The following is a 25,873-nucleotide window of genomic DNA, read 5'->3' as shown; positions in this document are numbered from 1 at the left end:
AGTAGATATTAACTTGGCTAGAGGCTGACTAATTCAATATTAACCGGACCCTTATACCGACAATTAATCATTCTGCCGGATAGATTTTTGCATGCCCTAAGTATCGCTAGAGCGGTTTGGAAAGCAATTTGCAATTAAAGATGTCTTTTTTTACATTTCCCTATAAATTGAGCGTCTCGTTTCTGTGAGGTTGTAGTTGCGGTGGTGGTGGTTGCAGTGGTGGTTTTTGTGGTGGTAGCAGTAGTGGTTGTGGTTGTGGTGGTAGCAGTAGTGGTTGTGGTGGTGGTTGTGGTGGTAGCAGTAGTGGTTGTGGTGGTGGTTGTGGTGGTAGCAGTAGTGGTTGTGGTGGTGGTTGTGGTGGTAGCAGTAGTGGTTGTGGTGGTGGTTGTGGTGGTAGCAGTAGTGGTTGTGGTGGTGGTTGTGGTGGTAGCAGTAGTGGTTGTGGTGGTGGTTGTGGTGGTAGCAGTAGTGGTTGTGGTGGTGGTTGTGGTGGTAGCAGTAGTGGTTGTGGTGGTGGTTGTGGTAGCAGTAGTGGTTGTGGTGGTGGTTGTGGTGGTAGCAGTAGTGGTTGTGGTGGTGGTTGTGGTGGTAGCAGTAGTGGTTGTGGTGGTGGCAGTAGTGGTTTTGGTGGTGGTTGTGGTAGTGGCAGTAGTGGTTGTGGTGGTGGTTGTGGTGGTAGCAGTAGTGGTTGTGGTGGTGGTTGTGGTGGTAGCAGTAGTGGTTGTGGTGGTGGTTGTGGTGGTGGCAGTAGTGGTTTTGGTGGTGGTTGTGGTGGTGGCAGTAGTGGTTGTGGTAGTGGTGGTTGTGGTGGTAGCAGTAGTGGTTGTGGTGGTGGTTGTGGTGGTAGCAGTAGTGGTTGTGGTTTTAGTGGTCGTAGTGATAGTGGTGGTCGTGGTAGTAGTGGTGGTGGTTGTGGTAGCGGTGGTGTTAGTGGTAGTTGCGGTAGTGGTAGAAGTGCTGTTGGTAGAAGTGGTGGTAGAAGTTGTGGTAGTCGTGGTAATAGTGGTGGTGGTGGATGTAGTATTGGTAGTGGTGGTATTGGTGGTATTGGTAGTGGTGGTATTGGCGGGAGTGGTTGTGGTGGTGGTAGTACCATTAGTGGTGGTTGTAGAAAGTGGTGGTTGTGGTAGTGGTTGTAGTGGTGGTTGTAGGAAGTGGTGGTTGTGGTAGTGGTAGTGGTGGTGGCAGTAGTGGTAGTTGTAGAAAGTGGTGGTTGAGGGAATAACAGGGGAGTCAGCCTGCAGTGTGAGTGGACTAGTGGCCACTAGAGGTAATGACAGGGGAGTCAGCCTGCAGTACCAATGGACTGGTGGCCACGGGAGGTAATGACAGGGGAGTCAGCCTGCAGTGTGAGTAGACTGGTGGCCACGGGAGGTAATGACAGGGCAGTCAGCTGTGAGTGTGAGTGGACTGGTGGCCACAGGAGGTAGTGACAGGGGAGTCAGTCTGCAGTGTGAGTGGACTAGTGGCTACGGGAGGTATTGACATGGGAGTCAGCCTGCAGTGTGAGTGGACTGGTAACCACGGGAGGTAATGACGGGGGAGTCAGCCTGCAGTGTGAGTAGACTGGTGGCCACGGGAGGTAATGACAGGGGAGTTAGCCTGCAGTGCGAGTGGACTGGTGGCCACGGGAGGTAATGACAGGGGAGTCAGCTGTGAGTGTGAGTGGACTGGTGGCCACGGGAGGTAATAACAGGGGAGTCAGCCTGCAGTGTGAGTAGACTGGTGGCCACGGGAGGTAATGACAGGGGAGTCAGCCTGCAGTGCGAGTGGACTGGTGGCCACGGGAGGTAATAACAGGGGAGTCAGGCTGCAGTGTGAATGGACTGGTGGCCACGGGAGGTGATGACAGGGGAGTCAGCCTGCAGTGCGAGAGGACTGGTGGCCACGGGAGGTAATGACAGGGGGAGTCAGCCTGCAGTGGATCTCTGCGGTATTCAGGAGGTCCGACGGACCGGCTCTGGCTCCTGCCACCATGAGCGGTGGACAGTCCTCCAATCGGGGCAGGAGACTGCCAAACAACAGGGAGTGGCTCTTCTCTTGAACAGAAGAATGCAGGGGGCATGGAGGCATGGCGGTGAGGTGTGGGAAGCTGTAGGCCCCAAGCTAGTGTGGGCTTACCTCCCGATCAATAATATGCTCAGCCGGTGCCGGGTGCCTCTTGCACCCTGGGCCAACGATTAATCAATAACAAACTAAATGAAATCGATTGTTTATTTTAAGATTTTCAGTTCGTCCACCCCCGCTCCTGAGCGGCTCCGCGAAGGGGTTAGCGGATCACGGCCTGACTCCACCCATGGTAGTTCCCTCCCCCCGTGTCTCGCACCTCACCACTCACCCACTCACCTCCTCACCCACTCACCCACTCACCCACTCACTCACCTCACCACCTCACCCACTCACCCACTCACCCCCTCACCCCTCACCCACTCACCCACTCACTCATCCACCCACTCACCCACTCACCCACTCACCCACTCACCCCCTCACCCCCTCACCCACTCACTCATCCACCCACTCACCCACTCACCCCCTCACCCCCTCACCCACTCACCCACTCACCCACTCACCCCCTCACCCACTCACCCCCTCACCCCCTCACCCACTCACCCTCTCACCCTCTCACCCCTCACCCACTCACCCCTCACCCCTCACCCCTCACCCCCTCACCCACCCACTCACCCACTCATCCCCTCACCCCCTCACCCTCTCACCACTCACCCACTCACCCACTCACCCCTCACCCCTCACCCCTCACCCACTCACCCACTCGCCCACTCACCCACTCGCCTCCTCACCCACTTACCGCTCACCCCCTCAACCCTCACCCACTCACCTTCTCACCCCTCACCCCTCTCCCACTCACCCCTCACCCACTCACCCCTCACCCACTCACCCCTCCACGCGCTGAAGATTCACTGCTTAGAGGTCGCTTTCCCCTTGGCCTACGAGTCGTATGCAGCGTGTGGGTGGGTTGGTGGGTGGGTCTGTTGGTGGGTGTGGGTGAGTGGGTGAGTGGGTGGGTGTGGGTGAGTGGGTGGGTGGGTTGGTTGGTGGGTGGGTCGGTTGGTGGGTGGGTTGGTGGGTGTGGGTGAGTGGGTGAGTGGGTGGGTGGGTTGGTGGGTGTGGGTGGGTGGGTTGGTGGGTGTGGGTGCGTGAGTGGGTGGGTTGGTTGGTGGGTGGGTTGGTGGGTGTGGGTGAGTGGGTGAGTGGGTGGGTGGGTTGGTGGGTGTGGGCGGGTGGGTTGGTGGGTGTGGGTGGTTGAGTGGATGGGTGGGTTGGTGGGTGTGGGTGGGTGAGTGAGTGGGTGGGTGGGTTGGTGGGTGTTGGTGGGTTGGTGGGTGGGTGGGTGGGTGTGGGTGGGTGAGTTTTTGGGTTGGTAGGTGTGGGTGAGTGAGTGAGTGTGGGTGGGTGGGTTGGTGGCTGAGTGGGTGAGTGGGTTGGTGGGTGGGTGGGTGAGTGGGTGAGTGGGTTGGTGGGTGTGGGTGGGTAGGTGAGTGGATAGGTGGGTTGGTGGGTGTGGGTGGGTGTGTGGGTTGGTGGGTGGGTGGGTGGGTTGGTGGCTGAGTGGGTGAGTGGGTTGGTGGGTTGGTGGGTGGGTGGGTGAGTGGGTGAGTGGGTTGGTGGGTGTGGGTGGGTAGGTGAGTGGATAGGTGGGTTGGTCGGTGTGGGTGGGTGTGTGGGTTGGTGGGTGGGTTGGTGGGTGGGTTGGTGGGTGGGTTGGTGGGTGTGGTTGGGTGGGTGTGGTTGGGTGGGTGAGTGATTGGGTGGGTGGGTTGGTGGGTGTGGGTGAGTGAGTGGGTGGGTGGGTTGGTGGGTGTGGGTGGGTTGGTGGGTGTGAGTGGGTGTGGGTGGGTGAGTGGGTAGGTGGGTGTGGGTGGATGTGTGGGTGGGTTGGTGGGTGTGATTAGGTGGGTGTGTGTGGGTGAGTGGGTGGGTGTAAGTGGGTGTGAGTAGGTAGGTGTTGGTGGGAGGGTGTGAGTAGGTGAGTGTGTAAGCGTGAATTGGTGAACTTAATTAGGCGTGTGGGTAGGTGTGGGTGGGTGTAGATAGTGCTATGTGTGTAGTAAACATCACCACTGGGGAGACAAAGGCGGCCGGGCGTGATGCTGCCCCTACAGTCGCAAAGCCTTCCACTGGCTGTCTATGTGTCTCTGTGTGTCTCTGTGCGTGTCTCTGTGTCTGTATCTGTCTCTGTCTGTGCGTGTCTCTGTGTGTCTCTCTGTGTATGTCTCTGACTCTCTGTGTGTCTCTGTGCGTGTCTCTGTGTCTGTATCTGTCTCTGTCTGTGTGTGTCTCTGTGTGTCTCTCTGTGTATGTCTCTGACTCTCTGTGTGTCTCTCTGTGTATGTCTCTGACTCTCTGTGTGTCTCTCTGTGTATGTCTCTGACTCTCTGTGTGTCTCTGCGTCTGTCCCTGTGTCTCTGTCTCTGTGTCTCTCTGTGTATGTCTCTGTGTGTCTCTGTGTTTGTCGGTGTGTCTCTCTGTGTCTGTCTCTGTGTCTCTGTGTCTTTGTTTGTCGGTGTATCTCTCTGCGTCTGTCTCTGCGTCTGTATCTGTCTCTCTCTGTGTGTGTCTCTGTGTGTCTCTCTGTGTATGTCTCTGACTCTCTGTGTGTCTCTGTGTCTGTCCCTGTGTCTCTGTCTCTGTGTCTATCTGTGTATGTCTCTGTGCGTCTCTGTGTTTGTCGGTGTGTCTCTCTGTCTGTCTCTGTCACTCTCTGTGTCTCTGTCCGTGTGTCTCTGTGTGTGTCTCTCTGTGTCTCTCTCTGTCTGTCCCTCTGTCCCTGTGTCTCTCTGTGTGTATGTGTCTTTGTCTGTGTCTCTGTCTGTGTCTGTGTGTCTTTGTCTCTCTCTCTGTCTGTGTGTCTACGTGTCTTTGTCTGTGTATCTGTGTGTGTCTATGTGTCTTTGTCTGTATGTCTATGTTTCTTTGGCTGTGTCTGTGTGTCTATGTGTCTTTGTCTGTGTCTGTGTCTCTATGTGTCTGTGTGTCTTTGTCTGGGTTTGTGTGTCTATGTGTCTGTGTGTCTGTGTGTCTTTGTCTGTGTCTGTGTGTCTATGTCTGTGTTTCTGTGTCTCTATCTGTGTCTGTGTGTCTATGTGTCGTTGTCTTTGTGTCTATGTGTCTTTGTCTGTGTGTCTCTCTGTGTGTCTCTGTCTGTGTCTCTGTGTGTGTCTATGTGTCTGTATCTGTGTCTTTGTCTGTGTCTGTGTGTCTATGTGTCTGTCTCTGTGTCTCTGTCTGTGTCTATGTGTCTCTGTCTGTGTCTCTGTCTGTGCCTATGTCTCTGTCTGTGTCTGCGTGTCTATTTACGTGTCTCTGTCTGTGTCTGTGTCTGTGTCTCTGTGTGTCTATGTGTCTCTGTCTGTGTCTCTGTCTCTCTGTCTCACTGTCTCTGTGTGTCTCTGTCTCTGTGTCTGTCTCTCTGTCTCTCTGTCTCACTGTCTGTCTCTGTCTCTCTGTCTCTGTGTCTCTGTCTCACTGTCTCTGTGTCTGTCTATGTAGACAACAAGGAGTACGACGCCTTTGTCTCTGTCTCTCTGTCTCTGTCTGTCTCACTGTGTGTCTCTGTCTCTCTGTCTGTCTCACTGTGTGTCTGTCTCACTGTCTGTCTCTCTGTCTGTCTCACTGTGTGTCTCTGTGTGTGTCTATGTAGACAACAAGGAGTATGACGCCTTTGTCTCTGTGTCTGTCTCTGTCTCTCTGTCTCTCTGTGTGTCTCTGTCTCTCTGTCTCTGTCTGTCTCTCTGTCTGTGTCTCTCTGTCTCACTGTGTGTCTCTGTATCTCTGTCTCTGTGTCTGTCTCTCTGTGTGTCTCTGTCTCTGTGTCTGTCTCTCTGTGTGTGTCTGTCTGTCTGTCTCTCTGTCTGTCTGTCTCTCTGTGTGTGTCTCTCTGTCTATGTCTCACTGTGTCTCTGTCTCACTGTCTGTGTGTGTCTGTAGACAACAAGGAGTACGACGCCTGTGTCTCTGTCTCTCTGTGTCTGTCTCTGTCTCTCTGTGTCTCTCTGTCTCTGTGTCTCTGTCTCACTGTCACTGTCTCACTGTCTCACTGTCTCTGTGTCTCTGTGTCTCTGTCTCTCTGTGTGTCTGTCTCTCTGTCTCTCTCTCTGTCTCTGTCTCTCTGTGTGTCTGTCTCTGTCTCTCTGTCTCTCTGTCTCTGTGTCTCTGTCTCTGTGTCTCTGTCTCACTGTCACTGTGTGTCACTGTCTCACTGTGTGTCTCTGTGTCTCTCTGTCTCACTGTGTGTCTCTGTCTCATTGTCTCTGTGTGTGTGTAGACAACAAGGAGTACGACGCCTTTGTCTTTGTCTCTCTGTCTCTCTGTCTCTGTCTCACTGTCTCTGTGTGTCTCTGTGTGTCTCTCTGTCTCACTGTCTATGTGTCTCTGTCTCTCTGTCTCTGTGTCTCTGTCTCACTGTCTCTCTGTCTCTCTGTCTGTTTCACTGTGTGTCTCTGTGTGTGTAGACAACAAGGAGTACGACGCCTTTGTCTCTGTCTCTCTGTCTCTGTCTCACTGTCACTGTGTCTCTGTCTCACTGTGTGTCTCTGTGTCACTGTTACTGTGTGTCACTGTCTCACTGTGTGTCTCTGTGTCTCTCTGTCTCACTGTGTGTCTCTGTGTGTCTCTCTGTCTCTCTGTCTCACTGTCTATGTGTCTCTGTCTCATTGTCTCTGTCTCACTGTGTCTCTGTGTGTGTGTAGACAACAAGGAGTACGACGCCTTTGTCTCTGTCTCTCTGTCTCTGTCTCACTGTGTCTGTCTGTCTCACTGTCTCTGTGTTTCTCTGTGTGTCTCTCTGTCTCTCTGTCTCACTGTCTATGTCTCTCTGTCTCTATGTCTCTGTGTGTCTCTGTGTGTCTCTGTGTGTCTCTCTGTCTCTCTGTCTCACTGTCTATGTGTCTCTGTCTCTATGTCTCTGTGTCTCTGTCTCACTGTCTCTCTGTCTCTCTGTGTCTGTCTCTGTCTCACTGTGTGTCTGTGTGTGTGTAGACAACAAGGAGTACGACGCCTTTGTCTCTGTCTCTCTGTGTCACTGTCTATGTGTGTCTCTGTGTCACTGTCTATGTGTCTCTGTCTCACTGTGTGTCTGTGTGTCTCTGTCTCACTGTGTGTCTGTGTGTCTCTCTGTCTGTCTGTGTCTGTCTCACTGTGTCTGTGTGTCTCTGTGTGTCTCTCTGTCTCTCTGTCTCACTGTCTATGTGTCTCTGTCTCTCTGTCTCTGTGTCTCTGTCTCACTGTGTGTCTCTGTCTCATTGTCTCTGTCTCATTGTCTCTGTGTGTGTGTAGTCAACAAGGAGTACGACGCCTTTGTCTCTGTCTCTCTGTCTCACTGTCTCTGTGTCTCTGTGTGTCTCTGTGTCTGTCTCTGTCTCACTGTGTCTCTCTGTCTCACTGTCTATGTGTCTCTGTCTCTCTGTCTCTGTCTCACTGTCTCTGTGTGTCTCTGTGTGTCTCTGTGTGTCTCTGTCTATGTGTCTCTGTCTCTCTGTCTCTCTGTCTCTGTCTCACTGTCTCTGTGTGTCTCTGTCTCTGTCTCTCTGTCTCACTGTCTATGTGTCTCTGTCTCACTGTCTCACTGTGTGTCTCACTGTGTGTCTCTGTCTCACTCTGTGTCTCTGTCTCACTGTGTGTCTCTGTCTCACTGTGTGTCTCTGTCTCACTGTCTATGTGTCTCTGTCTCTCTGTGTCTGTCTCACTGTCTCACTGTGTGTCTGTGTCTATGTAGACAACAAGGAGTACGACGCCTTTGTCTCCTACACACGCTCCGAGCCGGCATCGTGGAGCGGAGACGGTTGCCATGACGACCTCGTCCTGGAGCTGCTGCCCGACGTGCTGGAGCGTCACTATGGATACCGTCTCTTCATCCCTGACCGGGACCTCATCCCAGCCAATAGTAACGCTCGCCGCTCACTCACTCACTCACTTACCCAGTCACTCACCCACTCACTCACACACTCACACACTCACTCACTCACCCACTCGCTCACACACTCACACACTCATCCACTCACTCACCCACTCACACACTCACTCACTCACCCACTCACACACTCACACACTCTTCATCCCTGACCGGGACCTCATCCCAGCCAATAGTAACGCTCACCACCGCTCGCTCACTCACTCACTTACCCAGTCACTCACCCACTCGCTAACTCACTCACTCACACACTCACACACTCACTCATCCACTCACTCACTCTTCCACTCACTCACACACTCACTCACTCAGACACTCACTCACTCACACACTCACACACTCACTTACCCAGTCACTCACCCACTCACTCACACACTCACTCACACACACACTCACTCACCCACTCGCTAACTCACTCACAGACTCACTCACACACTCACTCACTCACTCACCCACTCACACACTCACTCACTCACCCACTCACCCACTCACTCACTCACACACTCTTCATCCCTGACCGGGACCTCATCCCAGCCAATAGTAACGCTCACCACCGCTCGCTCACTCACTCACTTATCCAGTCACTCACCCACTCGCTAACTCACTCACTCACACTCACACACTCACTCAGACACTCACTCACTCATCCACTCACTCACACACTCACTCACTCACTCAGACACTCACTCACTCACACACTCACACACTCACTCACCCACTCACTCACACACTCACACACTCTTCATCCCTGACCGGGACCTCATCCCAGCCAATAGTAACGCTCACCGCCGCTCGCTCACTCACTCACTTACCAACTCACTCAGTCACTCACCCACTCGCTAACTCACTCACACACACTCACACACTCACTCACTCACACACTCACTCACTCACTTACCCACTCACTCACCCACTCGCTCACACACTCACACACTCATCCACTCACTCACTCATCCACTCGCTAACTCACTCACACACACACACTCACACACACACTCACACACTCACTCACTCATCCACTCACACACTCACTCAACCACTCACTCACTCAGACACTCACTCAACCACTCACTCACTCACTCGCTAACTCACTCACACACACACTCACACACACACTCACTCACCCACTCACACACTCACTCATCCACTCGCTAACTCACTCACACACACTCACACACTCACTCACTCACACACTCACTCAACCACTCACTCGCTCACACACTGACTCACTCACTCATCCACTCACACACTCACCTACTCACCCACTCACTCACTCACTCACACACTCACCCACTCACTCACACACTCACTCACTCACTCATCCACTCACTCACCCATCCACTCGCTAACTCACTCACACACTCACTCACTCACACACTCACTCACTTACTCAATCACACACTCACTCACTTACTCAATCACACACTCACTCACTTACTCACCCACTCACTCACTCACACACTCACTCACTCACAGACTCACTCACTCACACACTCACTCAATCACTCATCCACTCACTCACTCACACACTCACACACTCACTCACCCACTCACTCACTCAATCACTCACTCACACACTCACTCACTCACACACTCACTCACTCACCCACTCACACACTCACTCACACACTGACTCACTCACTCACCCACTCACTCATTCACTCACTCACTCAATCACACACTCACTCACCCACTCACACACTCACTCACTAATTCACCCACTCACACAACCACTTACTCACTCACCCACTCACACATTCACTCACACACTCACTCACTCACCCACTCACACACTCACTCACACACTCACTCACTCACCCACCCACTCACTCACTCACTCACCCACTCAATCACATACTCACTCACTCACCCACTTACACACTCACTCACTCACCCACTCACTCACCCACTCATTCATCCACACACTCACTCACTCACCCACTCACCCAATCAATCACTCACTCACTTACCCACCCACTCACTCACTCACCCACTCACTCACTCACTCACCCACTCGCTCACTCACTTACCCACCCACTCACTCACTCACCCACTCACTCACTCACTCACCCACTCACTCACTCAGTCACTCACTCACTCACTCACCCACTCATTCACTCACCCACCCACTCACTCACCCACTCACTCACCCACTCACTCACTCGCTCGCTCACTCACTCACTCACCCATTCATTCACTCACCCACCCACTCACTAACACACTCACTCTCTCACCCACTCACTGACCATTCACACACTCACCCACTCACCCACCCACTCGCTCACCCATTCACTCACCTACTCATCCACTCACCCACTCACCCACTTACTCACCACTCACACACCCACTCACCACTCCCTCACTCGCCAACCACTCAGTACTCGCTCACTCGCTCACCACTCTCTCGCTCACTGGCTCACCATTCGATCACCACCACCACCACAACAACAACAACTCCTTGAGAGAGAGAGAGACACCCAGACCCAGGACTCTAATCCAGACTCTCAGTGTCTCTGACACGGCATCGTGAACCCACAGAGAGAGAGAGAGACACCCAGACCCAGGGCTCGAACCCAGACTCTCAGTGTCTCTGAAACGGCCATCGTGAACCCCACAGAGAGAGAGAGACACCCAGACCCAGGGCTCGAACCCAGACTCTCAGTGTCTCCGATACGACCATCGTGAACCCACAGAGAGAGACACCCAGACCCAGGGCTCGAACCCAGACTCTCAGTGTCTCTGACAAGGCCATCGTGAACCCCACAGAGAGAGAGAGACACCCAGACCCAGGGCTTGAACCCAGACTCTCAGTGTCTCCGACACGGCCATCGTGAACCCCACAGAGAGAGAGAGAGACACCCAGACCCAGGGCTTGAACCCAGACTCTCAGTGTCTCCGACACGACCATTGTGAACCCCACAGAGAGAGAGAGGGGTGGAGACACGGGGGGGGGGGGGGGGAGGGGTGGGTGGTGCTTCTATAATTTTAATAATTCAGGAAGCTGCGCCGATCAAAAAGTGAAAACCATTTTTTTTAACACAACAAAACCAAAAAAATCCCTTCTCATGTATTTTTGAACGCGCGGTTGCCAGTGGGTCACGCGAGCCATTGAGAGCCACGGTGACCCAGGTGAGCCAGGAATGGCTCTCTGTGTGTGTGTCTCTGTCTCTCTCTCTTGCGTGTCTCACGCGAGCCAGAGAGATAGGATCGCGTGTCTCTCTCTCTCTCTATCTCTCTCTCTCTCCCCCCCTCACACTCCCTCCCTCTCTCTCTCTCCGTCATTGTTAAGTGATTCGTCTGCTGTGCCGCGTGTTTTAACGCATCCGCCAAATTGATCCGAACTTTTGAGGGCACGCTCGAGGCGATACGCACGCACGCACGCACTCACGCACGCACACAAAGACAAAGATCCCCCGTGTAGCCTCTAGCAAACTGTTGGGGCAAGTGCTGTTAGTAGTAGCGAGTAGCAGCGCCTATACACAGACAAAGATCCCCCGTGTAGCCTCTAACAGACTGCTGGGGCAAGTGCTGTTAGTAGTAGCGAGTAGCAGCAGCACCTATACACAGACAAAGATCCCCCGTGTAGCCTCTAACAGACTGCTGGGGCAAGTGCTGTTAGTAGTAGCGAGTAGCAGCGCCTATACACAGACAAAGATCCCCCGTGTAGCCTCTAACAGACTGCTGGGGCAAGTGCTGTTAGTAGTAGCGAGTAGCAGCGCCTATACACAGACAAAGATCCCCCGTGTAGCCTCTAACAGACTGCTGGGGCAAGTGCTGTTAGTAGTAGCGAGTAGCAGCAGCACCTATACACAGACAAAGATCCCCCGTGTAGCCTCTAACAGACTGCTGGGGCAAGTGCTGTTAGTAGTAGCGAGTAGCAGCAGCACCTATACACAGACAAAGATCCCCCGTGTAGCCTCTAACATACTGCTGGGGCAAGTGCTGTTAGTAGTAGCGAGTAGCAGCGCCTATACACAGACAAAGATCCCCCGTGTAACCTCTAACAGACTGCTGGGGCAAGTGCTGTTAGTAGTAGCGAGTAGCAGCAGCACCTATACACAGACAAAGATCCCCCGTGTAGCCTCTAACAGACTGCAGGGGCAAGTGCTGTTAGTAGTAGCGAGTAGCAGCAGCACCTATACACAGACAAAGATCCCCCGTGTAGCCTCTAACAGACTGCAGGGGCAAGTGTTGTTAGCGAGTAGCAGCGCCTATACACAGACAAAGATCCCCCGTGTAGCCTCTAACAGGCTGTAGCGGCAAGTGCTGTTAGCTAGTAGCAGCGCCTATACACAGACAAAGATCCCCCGTGTAGCCTCTAACAGGCTGTAGGGGCAAGTGTTGTTAGCGAGTAGCAGCGCCTATACACAGACAAAGATCCCCCGTGTAGCCTCTAACAGGCTGTAGGGGCAAGTGTTGTTAGCGAGTAGCAGCGCCTATACACAGACAAAGATCCCCCGTGTAGCCTCTAACAGGCTGTAGCGGCAAGTGCTGTCGGCGAGTAGCACCTACGAAGGCCGGCACGGCACACGGAGGGGGGGGGGGGGTGGGTGGGGGGGGGGGGGGGGGTGGGTGGGTGGGTGGCCGGCCAACACCACGCCCGGCCGCCTTTGTCTCTCCCCTAGTGACGGTGTGTTTACACGTCGGAATCAGGTACTCGTTTGAGGCTGAGTCGACCTAGGGGTGGCCCGGGACCGGTTCAGATGATCGTCGCTGATGTTGGGAATCGAACCCGGGTCGACCAGGTATCATAGCGCAGCGTAGCGCTACCCGCTACACTACCGCTCCCGTAGGGCAGGAGGTCACGGGGCAGACCCAGCAGGTGCCACGGGTCGACTGACTGAGATGACTGAGATGACTGGCTGATGCACCACCTGTGCCCCCCTACTGTGCCAACTTGCACGCACACACGCACACACGCCTGCAATTCCTCCTCTGAGCGGGCAGCAATTACCAGATCATCGGCGTACATAATAACGTGGTTGAGCAAGAGGGAGCCATCCCTTGACTGCATCCATTGGCATCGATCAGCCTCGCATTATATCTGTACCAGATGGGGAATTCCTCCGGTACAGCCATCGAAGGCTTCACGAACTACGTGGTCGAAATGGATGTTAAATAATGTGGGAGCCGGAGGACATCCCTGTCGCACCCCAAGGTGTACAGGGAATGGCTCCGACTCCCGGCCACGTAGTTTTACCCGGGCCCGCTCACCATCATGAAGGTCCTTAATGATCGTGAGCAGAGGGTCAGGTACTCCAAAAGCACTAAGAACAACCCAGAGCCCAGGCCTACTGATGGTATCATAGGCCTTGACCAGGTCAATAAAGCAGAGATGTAGGTCTTGCTGGAATTCCCTACACCTCTGTTATAGCAGACGGACAGAAAATATGGCATCTGTGCAGGACCGCCCTTTCCTGAAACCACATTTGGGCTCCGCAAGCCTCTCCTCAGCGTGCCTAGCAAGGCGATGTTGAATAATCCTTGCCAGGACCTTTCCCAGCACACTGAGGAGTGAGATGTCCCTGTAGTTGTTACAGTCTGTGCGGTCCCCTTTCTTAAAGAGGGGGACCACCAGGGCATCTTCCAATCCTGCGGAACCCGTCCAGTGGCCCAGACTGTTGTTATGATGTCATGTAGGGCAGTCTGTGCACAAACGCCACCCTCCCTCAGCATTTCGCTTGGGAGATCATCTCTGCCCGGTGCCTTTCCTAGTCTCAGACTCTGGATCGCCTTCAGTACATCCTCAACAGATGGCACCTCAGCCAGCCACTCACAGGGGGTGACTTCTTCTTCCAATATTTGAGGCACCGCAGCCTCAGCAGGGTCATTCCCACTTTGTCCCATGATGTTTTCCAGGCTGAGGGATTTCCCCTCCCCCAGGACCTCACAGAAATGCTCAGCAAATCTGCAAACCTGTTCCTGGGGGTCGGAGATTGGATAATGATGGTAATAGGTGTGGCGCTGCAGGTTACCTTTTTGATGGGTAAGCCTCCTCATTCTCTGACGTGGGATTCTGTAGCCGATGACAGTGGGCCTGTCGCTTTTTCTCAGCCAGACTGAACACCGCCTCTGTCAGCCAGGGTCTGGACCGTGTACCCAAAGCAGCCATTGCAGCTGCATGAGCCACAGTCCTAAACCACCTCGCCCATTTCCCCTCGACATCAGGAGGAGTGGGGGACGATGCCAACCCCAGCCGCAAGCTGAGACCAGGCCACCTTAGGTTTGAATGTGGTCGTGGGTGTACACCCACCACCGAAGTGGAAGAAGAATGGCAGGCGCATCTTGCAGATGGACAATGCACAGGCACGCACACATACACACGCACACACGTACACACATATACACACGTACACACGCATGCACACACGTACACATACACACACACGTATGCACACACGTACACACGAATTCATACACACACGTACACGCACACACGTACACATACACACACATACACAGACAAAGATCCCCCGTGTAGCCTCTAACAGACTGTAGGGGCAAGTGCTGTTAGTAGGGAGTAGCAGCAGCACCTATACACAGACAAAGATCCCCCGTGTAGCCTCTAACAGGGCTGTAGGGGCAAGTGCTGTTAGTAGCGAGTAGCAGCAGCACCTATACACAGACAAAGATCCCCCGTGTAGCCTCTAACAGGGCTGTAGGGGCAAGTGCTGTTAGCGAGTAGCAGCACCACCTATACAGAGACAAAGATCCCCCGTGTAGCCTCTAACAGGCTGTAGGGGCAAGTGCTGTTAGCGAGTAGCAGCAGCACCTATACACAGACAAAGGTCCCCCGTGTAGCCTCTAACAGGGCTGTAGGGGCAAGTGCTGTTAGCGAGTAGCAGCAGCAGCACCTATACACAGACAAAGATCCCCCGCGTAGCCTCTAACAGGGCTGTAGGGGCAAGTGCTGTTAGCGAGTAGCGCCTATGAAGGGTGGGTGCCCAGCACCACCACGCCCGGCCGCCTTTGTCTCTCCCCACAGCGGCGATCTTCGCTACACACACACACACACACAGCAGCACCAGGTTGCTCATTTGAGGCCGAGTCGACCTAGCGGAGGTCCAGGCACCGGTCCAGACAATCGTCACTGGCGTGGTGTTGGTTGCCGTGAGCGGGAATCGAAGCTCGGGTCTCTGCGCGGCGCTGCTAACCGCTGCGCCACCGCTCCCGACGGGCTCGGTGGTAGAATGACGTCTGGCACGAACTCCTCCACCTGCACGCACACGCGCACGCACGCGTGAATCCGCACGCACGCACACACACGCGGCAATTTATTTTGCGCATTTTAGGCGTAGCGTGCAAGGTGTGTGGGTGTGCGAGTGTGCGTGTGTGTGTACGTGTGTGTGTGTGTACGCGTGTGTGTGCGTGTATATTTGCGTGTGTGTGTGTGTGCGTGTGTGCGGTTGTGTATATTTGCGTGTGTGCGTGTGAGTGTGTGCGTGTGTGTGTATATTTGCGTGTGTATGCGTGTGTGTGTGCGGTTGTGTATATTTGCGTGTGTGCGTGTGTGTGTGCGTGTGTGTGTGTGCGTGTGTGTGTGTGCGTGTGTGTGTGTGCGTGTGTGTATATTTGCGTGTGTGCGTGTGTGTGTGCGTGTGTGTGCGTGTGTGTATATTTGCGTGTGTGTGCGTATATTTGCGTTTGTGCGTGTGTGTATGTGTGCGTGTGTACGTGTGTGTGCGTGTGTATATATTTGCGTGTGTGCGTGTGTGTGTGCGTGCGTGCATATTTGCGTGCGTGTGTGTGTGCGTGTGTGTATATTTGCGTGTGTGCAAGTGTGTGTCTTTGCGTGTGTGTGCGTTTGTGTATATTAGCGTGTGTGCGTGTGTGTGTGTGCGTGTGTGTGTGTATATTTGCGTGTGTGCGTGTGTGTGTGCGTGTGTGTGTGCGTGTGTGTGTGCGTGTGTGTGCGTGTGTGTATATTTGCGTGTGTGTGTGTGCCTGTGTGTATATTTGCGTGCGTGTGTGTGTATATTTGCGTGTGTGTGCGTGTGTGTGTATTTGCGTGTGTGTGCTTGAGTGAGAGGCGTTTCGAGTCGGTGACACCCCATTAGCATTCGGCACGTGTCCCTGCATACATCCAGTGCCAACGTATAGAGACTCACAGCCAGAGACACACAGAGACACACAGCCAGAGACACACACACACACAGAGACACACAGATATACACAGAGACACACACAGACACACAGATATACACAGAGACACGCACAGACACACACAGACACACAGAGATACACAGAGACACAGCTAGAGACACAGGGACACACACAGAGACACACACAGAGACACACAGAGACACACACAGACACACAGAGATACACAGAGACACACAGAGACACACACAGAGACACACAGAGACACACAGAGATACACAGAGACACACAGAGACACACACACAGACACACAGAGACACACAAAGATACACAGACACAGCTAGAGACACAGAGACACACACAGAGACACACACAGAGGCACACAAAGACATACACAGACACACAGAGATACACAGAGACACACAGAGACACACACAGACACACAGAGATACACAGAGACACACAGAGACACACACAGACACACAGAGATATACAGAGACACACAGAGACACACACGGACACACATGGACACACAGAGACACACACAGACACACAGAGATATACAGAGACACACAGAGAAACACACAGACACAGAGATACACAGAGACACACGGAGACACACACAGACACACAGAGATACACAGAGACACAGCTAGAGACACAGAGACACACACACAGAGACACACACAGACACACAGAGACACACAGAGACACACAGAGATACACAGGGACACAGCTGGAGACACACAGAGACACACACAGAGACACACAGACACACACAGAGACACACAGCGACACGCAGAGACACACAGCTAGAGACACGGAGACACACAGCTAGAGACACACGGAGACACACAGAGACACACAGAGATACACAGAGACACACAGCTAGAGACACACAGAGAAACAGCTATAGATACACAGAGACTCACAGAGACACGCAGAGACACACAGCTAGAGACACGCAGAGACACACAGCCAGAGACACACACACCGACACACAGAGACACACAGAGACACAGAGATACACAGAGACACACAGCTACAGCCACACAGAGACACAGCTAGAGACACACAGAGACTCACAGAGACACACAGAGACACACAGCTAGAGACACACAGCTAGAGACTCACAGCGACACACAGAGACACACAGCTAGAGACACACATAGACACAGCTAGAGACACACAGAGACTCACAGAGACACACAGAGACACACAGCTAGAGACACGCAGAGACACACAGAGACACGTGGCCAGAGACATACAGAGACACGCGTCTAGAGACACACAGAGACACACAGCTAGAGACACACAGAGACACAGCTAGAGACACACAGAGACTCACAGAGACACACAGAGACACGTGGCCAGAGACATACAGAGACACGCGTCTAGAGACACACAGAGACACACAGCTAGAGACACGCAGAGACACAGCTAGAGACACACAGAGACTCACAGAGACACACAGAGACACAGCTAGAGACACGCAGAGACACACCGAGACACACAGAGACACGTGGCCAGAGACACACGGAGACACGCGTCTAGAGACACACAGAGACACACAGCTAGAGACACACAGAGACACGCGTCTAGAGACACACAGAGACACACAGCTAGAGAAACACAGAGACACAGAGATACACAGAGACACACAGAGACACACAGCTAGAGACACGCAGAGAAACCGAGACACGCAGAGACACACAGAGACACGTGGCCAGAGACACACAGAGACAGAGATACAAAGAGACACTGAGACACGCAGAGACACACAGAGACACGTGGCAGAGACACAGAGACAGAGATACACAGAGACACACAGAGACACGTGGCCAGAGACACACAGAGACAGAGATACACAGAGACACACAGAGACACGTGGCCAGAGACACACAGAGACAGAGATACTAAGAGACACCGAGACACGCAGAGACACACCGAGACACGTGGCCAGAGACACAGAGACAGAGACACACAGAGACAGAGATACACAGAGACACACAGAGACACGTGGCCAGAGACACAGAGACAGAGACACACAGAGACAGAGATACACAGAGACACACAGAGACACGTGGCCAGAGACACAGAGACACACAGAGACACACAGCTAGAGACACACAGAGACAGAGATACACAGAGACACACAGAGACACATGGCCAGAGACACAGATACAGAGACACACAGAGACACACAGCTAGAGGCACACAGAGACAAAGATACACAGAGATACACAGAGACACACAGCTAGAGACACACAGACACAGAGATACACAGAGATACACAGAGACACACAGAGACACACAGCTAAAGACACAGAGACACAGAGACACACAGAGACACACAGAGACACACAGCTAGAGACACAGACACACAGAGACACACAGAGACACACAGTGACACGCGTCTAGAGACACAGAGACACACAGCTAGAGACACACAGAGACAGAGATACACAGAGACACACAGAGACACGTGGCCAGAGACACAGATACAGAGACACACATAGACACACAGCTAGAGACACACAGAGACAGAGATACACAGAGACACACAGAGACACGTGGCCAGAGACACAGATACAGAGACACACAGCTAGAGACACACAGACACAGAGACACACAGAGACACACAGCTAGAGACACACAGACACAGAGATACACAGAGACACACAGAGATACACAGAGACACACAGAGACACACAGCTAGAGACACAGAGACACACAGAGACACACAGCTAGATACACAGAGACACAGAGACACACAGAGACACACAGAGACACGCGTCTAGAGACACAGAGACACACAGAGACAGAGATACACAGAGACACACAGAGACACGTGGCCAGAGACACAGATACAGAGACACACAGTGACACACAGCTAGAGACACACAGAGACAGAGATACACAGAGACACACAGAGATACACAGAGACACACAGAGACACACAGCTAGAGACACAGAGACACAGAGACACACAGAGACATACAGCTAGAGACACAGAGACACAGAGACACACAGAGACACGCGTCTAGAGACACAGAGACACACAGAGACACAGAGACACACAGAGACACACAGAGACACGCGTCTAGAGACACAGAGACACACAGAGACACACAGAGACAGAGATACACAGAGACACACAGAGACACGCGTCTAGAGACACACAGGCTGGTGGCCAGAGACTGGCGGTCGATCCTGGTGGACAGGTCTGGTGGACAGGCCTCGTGGACAGGCCTGGTGGAGAGGCTTGGTGGACAGGCCTGGTGGACAGGCTTGGTGGACAGGCTTGGTGGACAAGCTTGGTGGTCAGGCTTCGTGGACAGGTCTGGTGGACAGGCTTGGTAGACAGGCTTGGTGGACAGGCTTGGTGGACAGGTCTGGTGGATAGGCCTGGTAGACAGGTCTGGTGGACAGGTCTGGTGGACAGGCTTGGTAGACAGGCTTGGTGGACAGGCTTGGTGGACAGGCCTGGTGTAGAGGCCTGGTGGACAGGTCTGGTAGACAGGTCTGGTAGACAGGTCTGGTGGACAGGCTTGGTAGACAGGCTTGGTGGACAGGCTTGGTGGACAGGTCTGGTGGATAGGCCTGGTAGACAGGTCTGGTGGACAGGTCTGGTGGACAGGCTTGGTAGACAGGCTTGGTGGACAGGCTTGGTGGACAGGCCTGGTGGACAGGTCTGGTGGATAGGCCTGGTAGACAGGTCTGGTGGACAGGCTTGGTAGACAGGCTTGGTAGACAGGCTTGGTGGACAGGCTTGGTGGACAGGCCTGGTGGACAGGTCTGGTGGATAGGCCTGGTGGACAGGCTTGGTGGACAGGCTTGGTGGACAGGCTTGGTGGACAGGTCTGATGGACAGGACTGGTGGACAGGCCTGGTGGACAGGCCTGGTGTAGAGGCCTGGTGGACAGGTGTGATGGACAGGACTGGTGGACAGGCCTGGTGGACAGGCCTGGTGGACAAGCTTGGTGTAGAGGCCTGGTGGACAGGCTTGGTGGACAGTCCTGGTGGACAGGCCTAGTGGACAGGCTTGGTGGACAGGCTTGGTGGACAGGCCTGGTGGACAGGCTTGGTGTAGAGGCCTGGTGGACAGGCTTGGTGGACAGGCCTGGTGGACAGTCCTGGTGGACAGTCCTGGTGGACAGTCCTGGTGGACGGTCCTGGTGGACAGGCTTGGCGGACAGGCCTGGCGGACAGGCCTGTCCACCAGGCCTGTCCACCAGGCCTCTCCGCGGCCATCTCAACTTCACCTCCATCTCAATCCTCTTATTTCCCTCTCTCCCGCAACCTCCTCCGCCAACCGCTCCCGCCCGCTCCCGCCCCGCCGCTCCCCTCGCCCCGCCGCTCCCCTCGCCCCAAGCCTACATCGAGGACATCTCCCGGGCCCTCGAGCTGAGCCGCCGCCTGCTGCTGGTGCTCACGCCGGCGTTCGTGGTCCGCCGCAGCTGGTCCCTCTTCACGCTGGAGCCGGCGCTGCGCGTCGCCCTGGAGGACGGCTCGACGCGGGTCGTCCTCGTCGAGTGCGGCGACCTCCGCTCGCTCGTCAACTACCACGAGCTGCAGTCGCTGCGCGCCGCCGCCCGCCACCTCTCCGTCGTCCGCTGGAAGCGGCCGCCGCGGGCCGCCGCCGGTGGCGCCGGTGGCGCCGGCGGCGGCGCCGGGGAACCGTCCCGAGAGGACGCCGGCTTCTGGAAGCGTCTGCGCTACGAGATGCCCGCCAGGAAGCGGGAGTTCGCCGGCGTCGACCCGGCGCTGGACGAGGGGGAGGGCGGCGGCGGCGGCGGCGGCGGCGGGGGGCCGGGGACGGGGCTCGCGGCGGGGCCGGCGGGGGGGCCCGCGGGCGGAGGGTCGCCGCTCCGAGGGTTCCAGGCGGCGGTGATGCTGGCGGCGGCGGCGGCGGCGGCGGCCACGGGCACCGGCGCGCCGGGGCCGCTCTCGCAACACCACCTCCACCACCATCACCACCACCACCGTCACCGCCAGCAGCAGCAGCAGCAGCAGCAGCAGCAGCGCCATCATCAACAACAACAGCAGCAGCAGCAGCAGCAGCACAACCAGCAGCAGCAGCAGCAGCAGCACAACCAGCAGTACCCGGTAGCTGCGTACCCATCGGCCACGCTGCCCGCCAACGTCCACGATCACCGCGGCGGTGCCCTGGGCGGTGCCGGCGGCGTCGGCGCCCTGGGCGGCGGCGGGAGCATTTACAACCCGTGCTACCGCAGGCACGGCGGCAGCGGCGGCGGCGGCGGCGGCGTCGTCAGCGGCGGGAGCTGCGAGTTCGTGGGCCGGCCGTACCGGCCGTTCGATGGCGGCGGCGGCGGTGCGGAGGACGAGCCGCCGGCCGCCGCCGCGGCCGCGGCCGCCGCCGCCGCCGCCGAACTGACGGCGTTTGGCGGCCACCACACGTACTGCAACGTGCCGGTGTCGCTCGCCAACGGCCACCGCGGCAAGGGGGCCGGCGGCGGCGGCGGCAGCGGCAGCTTGCGCCGCGACGGCCGGCCGGCGGCGGCGGCGGCGGCGGGCCTTGGCAGCGGCCTCGGCGGCCTCGGCCTGGGGGACGATGACGGCGGAGGTGGAGGGGCGGCCTCGACGCTGGGCCACGCTGCGGGGGGCGGCAGCAGCGTCCTGCTGCCGCTGATCCCGCGCGAGACCAGCATGTCGAGCGTGATCTGGTGACGTGCCGGCCGAGCACGCCCTCCATCCCGCACTTTGCTATTCTCGTCGCTCTCTAACCCGCCGCCCAGCCCAGCCCAGCCCAGCCACCTCCTCCTCCTCCTCCTCCGTTTTGTCGCGGTAACCACGGCGACGGGAGGACTACTACGACGACGATGGTGATGAGGATGATGAGGATGAGGAGGAGGAACACGATGAGTAGGAGCACGCTGAGGACGAGGATTTGTAAGAGGCGGAGAGGCGACTTCGCTTGCCGCGCAAGCGCCCCCCTACCCCACCCCCCCCCACCACCCCCTAGGTTGTTTATCGTTTTTGGGGTCGTTCTTTTTTTCGTTTGAGGCGGAACTGAGCGGACGGGAGAGCGTTCGTGGGCCCGGCGTCGGTCGTCCGGTGGAAGGGGGAATTCCCTTTTTTTTTTTTCCCCCCCCGCCCCCCCGCCCCCCCGCCCCCCCGCCCCCCCCCCCCCCCCGACTGGAACGCTTCCACCACGCCGGGCGCGTTGCGTGCGTGCCGAACCGGAGCGGGGCCGGCACGGTACCGGGTTGTTTTCCCACTGGCACATGTGAGCTGAGCTGGAGCGGGGCCGGCACGGTACCGGGTTGTTTTCCCACTGGTACATCTGATTTGGAGCGGGGCCAGCACGGTACCGGGTTGTTTTTCCACTGGCACATGTGAGCTGGAGCGGGGCCGGCACGGTACCGGGTTGTTTTCCCACTGGCACATCCGAGCTGAGCTGGAGCGGGGCCGGCACGGTACCGGGTTGTTTTCCCACTGGCACATCCGAGCTGAGCTGGAGCGGGGCCGGCACGGTACCGGGTTGTTTTCCCACTGGTACATCTGATTTGGAGCGGGGCCAGCACGGTACCGGGTTGTTTTCCCACTGGCACATCCGAGCTGAGCTGGAGCGGGGCCAGCATGGTACCGGGTTGCTTTTCCACTGGTACATCTGATTTGGAGCGGGGCCAGCACGGTACCGGGTTGTTTTCCCACTGGCACATCCGAGCTGAGTTTGAGCGGGACCACCACGGTACCGGGTTGTTTTTTCCACTGGTACATCTGATTTGGAACGGGGCCAGCACGGTACCGGGTTGTTTTTTCCACTGGAGCCGAGCGGGTACAAAAAGCCGTTGATGCACTCCTTGCTGCTGGCCTTGCTAGGTTATTGGAAACTCGCTCGGGGCCCAGCAGGGCCAGGCGAGGGGGAGCACGTGACGCTATCGGCCAATCCCGTGTGATCTCACCCGCCCGCGCGCACACACTCATGTTATCCGCTCGCACCACCACCACCACCACCACGTGTGTGCGTGCGACGTCCGGTAGGGGTTACGCGGCGATGAGGCGAGGTCACGCACTCGCATCCTCCGCTCTCTCCTCTCATGAGCGGCCGGGGAGAGAGAGAGAGAGGGAGAGAGAAGTCACGGGAGCGAGGGGAAGCGGAACAATACAAAGTTGCTTTGGCGCAATTGTTGGGTTGTCTCTCCACCACCGCCAGCACCGCCGGCACCGCCGGCACCGCCGGCACGGCTAGCACCCCACGACGTTTTAAAAAAAAGCGTTTAACACGGCGTGTGAACGTGGAAACCTTGTTTTGGAATATTGCATTCCGCTTATAACTCCGTTCACCGCTAGGCACGGCATTCGGGCGTGTTACGGTTTACGCGCGCTGGGTTGAACCCCCTACGCCGGTTGAGTTTCGTTTGCGAATATATTCCTTATCCACACAGTCACGCTCGCGCTCACTCGCTTGTTCGCTCGCCCGCTCGTTCACTCGGTCGCTCGGTCAACCAGTCGCTCGATCTCTCGCTCACTCACTTGGTCATTCACTCGCTCGCTCACTCGTCCCCTTGCTCGCTCGCCCACTCATTCACTCACTCGCTCGCTCACTCGGTCATTCACTCGCTCGCTCGCTCACTCACTCACTCAGTCATTCACTCGGTCACTCACTCACTCGCTCGGTCACTCACTCACTCAGTCATTCACTCACTCACTCACTCGCTTGCTCGCTCACTCACTCACTCGCTCACTTGGTCATTCACTCGGTCACTCACTCACTTGCTCGCTCACTCAGTCACTCACTCACTCAGTCACGTATTCACTCACTCACTCATTCACCCACTCGTGTCATTCACTCGGTCACTCACTCACTCGGTCACTCACTCAGTCACTCACTCACTCAGTCACGTATTCATTCACTCACTCATTCACCCACTCGTGTCATTCACTCGGTCACTCACTCACTCGGTCACTCACTCAGTCACTCACTCACTCAGTCACGTATTCATTCACTCACTCATTCACCCACTCGTGTAATTCACTCGTTTACTCGCTTGCTCGTGTGCACGCGTGCACACTTACACACGTGCTTATCCGTGTAAGGACTTACGCGCCAAACCACGGGCAGAAGGGAGATGAGTCCACAGACTCTTCTGTACCGCCTCCTACCTGGCAGAGCCCCAGGGCTACGGGTAGGAAGGGAGTTCCACACGCCCATCCGTGTGTGATCCACCAACCCTTGCTGCTGCCGCCTCTACAAGCGCTAGAGGCAGCCTGCACCGCCATCACCGCCACCGTTACCACTATCAACACCACCACCACCATCACCACCATCATTACTGCCACCACCACCGTCATCAACACTGCCACCGCCACCGTCATCAACACTGCCACCACCATCAGCATAAACACTGCCACCACAACAATCATCAACACTGCCACTACCACCACCACCACCACGGCCATCACCACCATAAAACGCAACAGCACCACCGCCATTCCCCAGGACCTCACAGAAATGCTCAGCAAATCTGCAAACCTGTTCCTGGGGGTCGGACATTGGATCACCGTTCTTTCCCCTAATGATGGTAATAGGTGTGGCGCTGCAGGTTACTTTTTGATGGAATTAAAAAGCGATTTGTGATCGCGGGCCACTGAGGCAGACTCCACCTCCTCAGCAACCCGCGACCACCACCCATCCTTGCAGCGCCTCACGGCTCTCCGAACCTCCGAGCGAAGGCTGCGGTAAGCCTCCTCATTCTACGACGTGGGATGTTGTAGATGATGAGAGTGGGCCTGTCGCTTTTTCTCAGCCAGCCTGAACACCTCCTCTGTCAGCCAGGGTCTCTGGGGAGGTCTGGACCGCGTACCCAAAGCAGCCATTGCAGCTGCATGAGTCACAGTCCTAAACCTCGCCCATTTACCATCGACATCAGGAGGAGTGGGGGACGATGCCAACCCCAGTCGCAATCGATGATGAAATTCTCGCTTGCAACTTTCATCAGCTAGCTGAGACCAGGCCACCAAGGGTTTGAATGGGGTCCTGGGTGTACACCCACCACCGGAGTGGAAGAATGGCAGGCGCATCTTACAGATGACTAGTCGATGGTCAGAGGGCAGATCAGCTCCACGGTAGGTTCTGGTATCAAGGACATGGGCTCGCATCCGCTGTTCCGTCACTATGTAGTCCAGCAGATGTTCTTGCTTGGACCCGGCATGCATCCATGATCTTGTGTGGATGTGCCGATGCCGGAACAGCGTGTTGGTAATTACAAGCCCATGGGCTGCACAAAAATCTAGCAGCCTCCTGCCGTTGCTATTGAGCTGATCCGGCCCATGCCTTCCAATCACTCCAGACCAGGTGCCAGCATCATGACCAACTTGGGCATTGAAGTCACCCAACCAGATGACTCTATCCCGAGGGGCCACTTTAGCTAGCACCTGTGACAGGAGGACATCGAAGGCATCTGACTCATCGGCCTTGCCTGCATCCCTCCACTGATGTTCGTCTTCAGTGGTGGCATAAATAACCACGACCACCACTCCTCATCTCTGGTTGATGGGAAGGCAATCCCAAAGTAGCCTGGGGCTTACAGCTTCCCACACCTCACCGCCACGCTCCCACGCCCCATTCATTCTTTTGTTCAGAAGAAGAGCCACACCCTGTTGTTTGGCAGTCTCCTGCCCCGAGTAGAGGACTGTCCACCCCTCATGGTGGCAGGAGCCAGAGCCGGTCCACCGGACCTCCTGAATGCCACAGAGATCCAGGCGGTACTGGTCCAGCTCCCGACAGAGGAGTGGCAGCCTCTCCTCCGCAGTGAGCGTTTGAACATTCCACGTGGCCACACGTAGTGGTTTTTTGCTGTTTCTGGAGGAGCCCCGAGG

At 55.8% G+C, this 25,873-nt stretch overlaps 1 protein-coding gene across 1 annotated transcript in view; it reads left to right on the top strand.

Annotated features, from left to right (window-relative positions):
- LOC116957127 (interleukin-1 receptor accessory protein-like 1-B) overlaps positions 1-21,718 on the top strand; it is a 181,625-nt gene extending 159,907 nt beyond the window's left edge. The window contains exons 12-15 of the mRNA XM_076055253.1: positions 7,733-7,900; positions 20,403-20,979; positions 21,265-21,322; positions 21,494-21,718. Coding sequence (XP_075911368.1) covers positions 7,733-7,900; positions 20,403-20,979; positions 21,265-21,322; positions 21,494-21,718 — 1,028 coding nt within the window. The remainder of the gene's footprint in view (positions 1-7,732; positions 7,901-20,402; positions 20,980-21,264; positions 21,323-21,493) is intronic.
- The last annotated feature ends 4,155 nt before the right edge of the window (positions 21,719-25,873 follow it).

This window comes from Petromyzon marinus, chromosome 70, assembly GCF_048934315.1.
Source record: "Petromyzon marinus isolate PM22_M1 ecotype Great Lakes invasive population chromosome 70, UKy_Petmar_22M1.pri1.0, whole genome shotgun sequence".
NCBI classification, from domain to species: domain Eukaryota; kingdom Metazoa; phylum Chordata; class Hyperoartia; order Petromyzontiformes; family Petromyzontidae; genus Petromyzon; species Petromyzon marinus.
The sequence above is the reverse complement of the archived record's forward strand: the minus strand, read 5'-3'. Positions and strand labels throughout refer to the sequence as shown.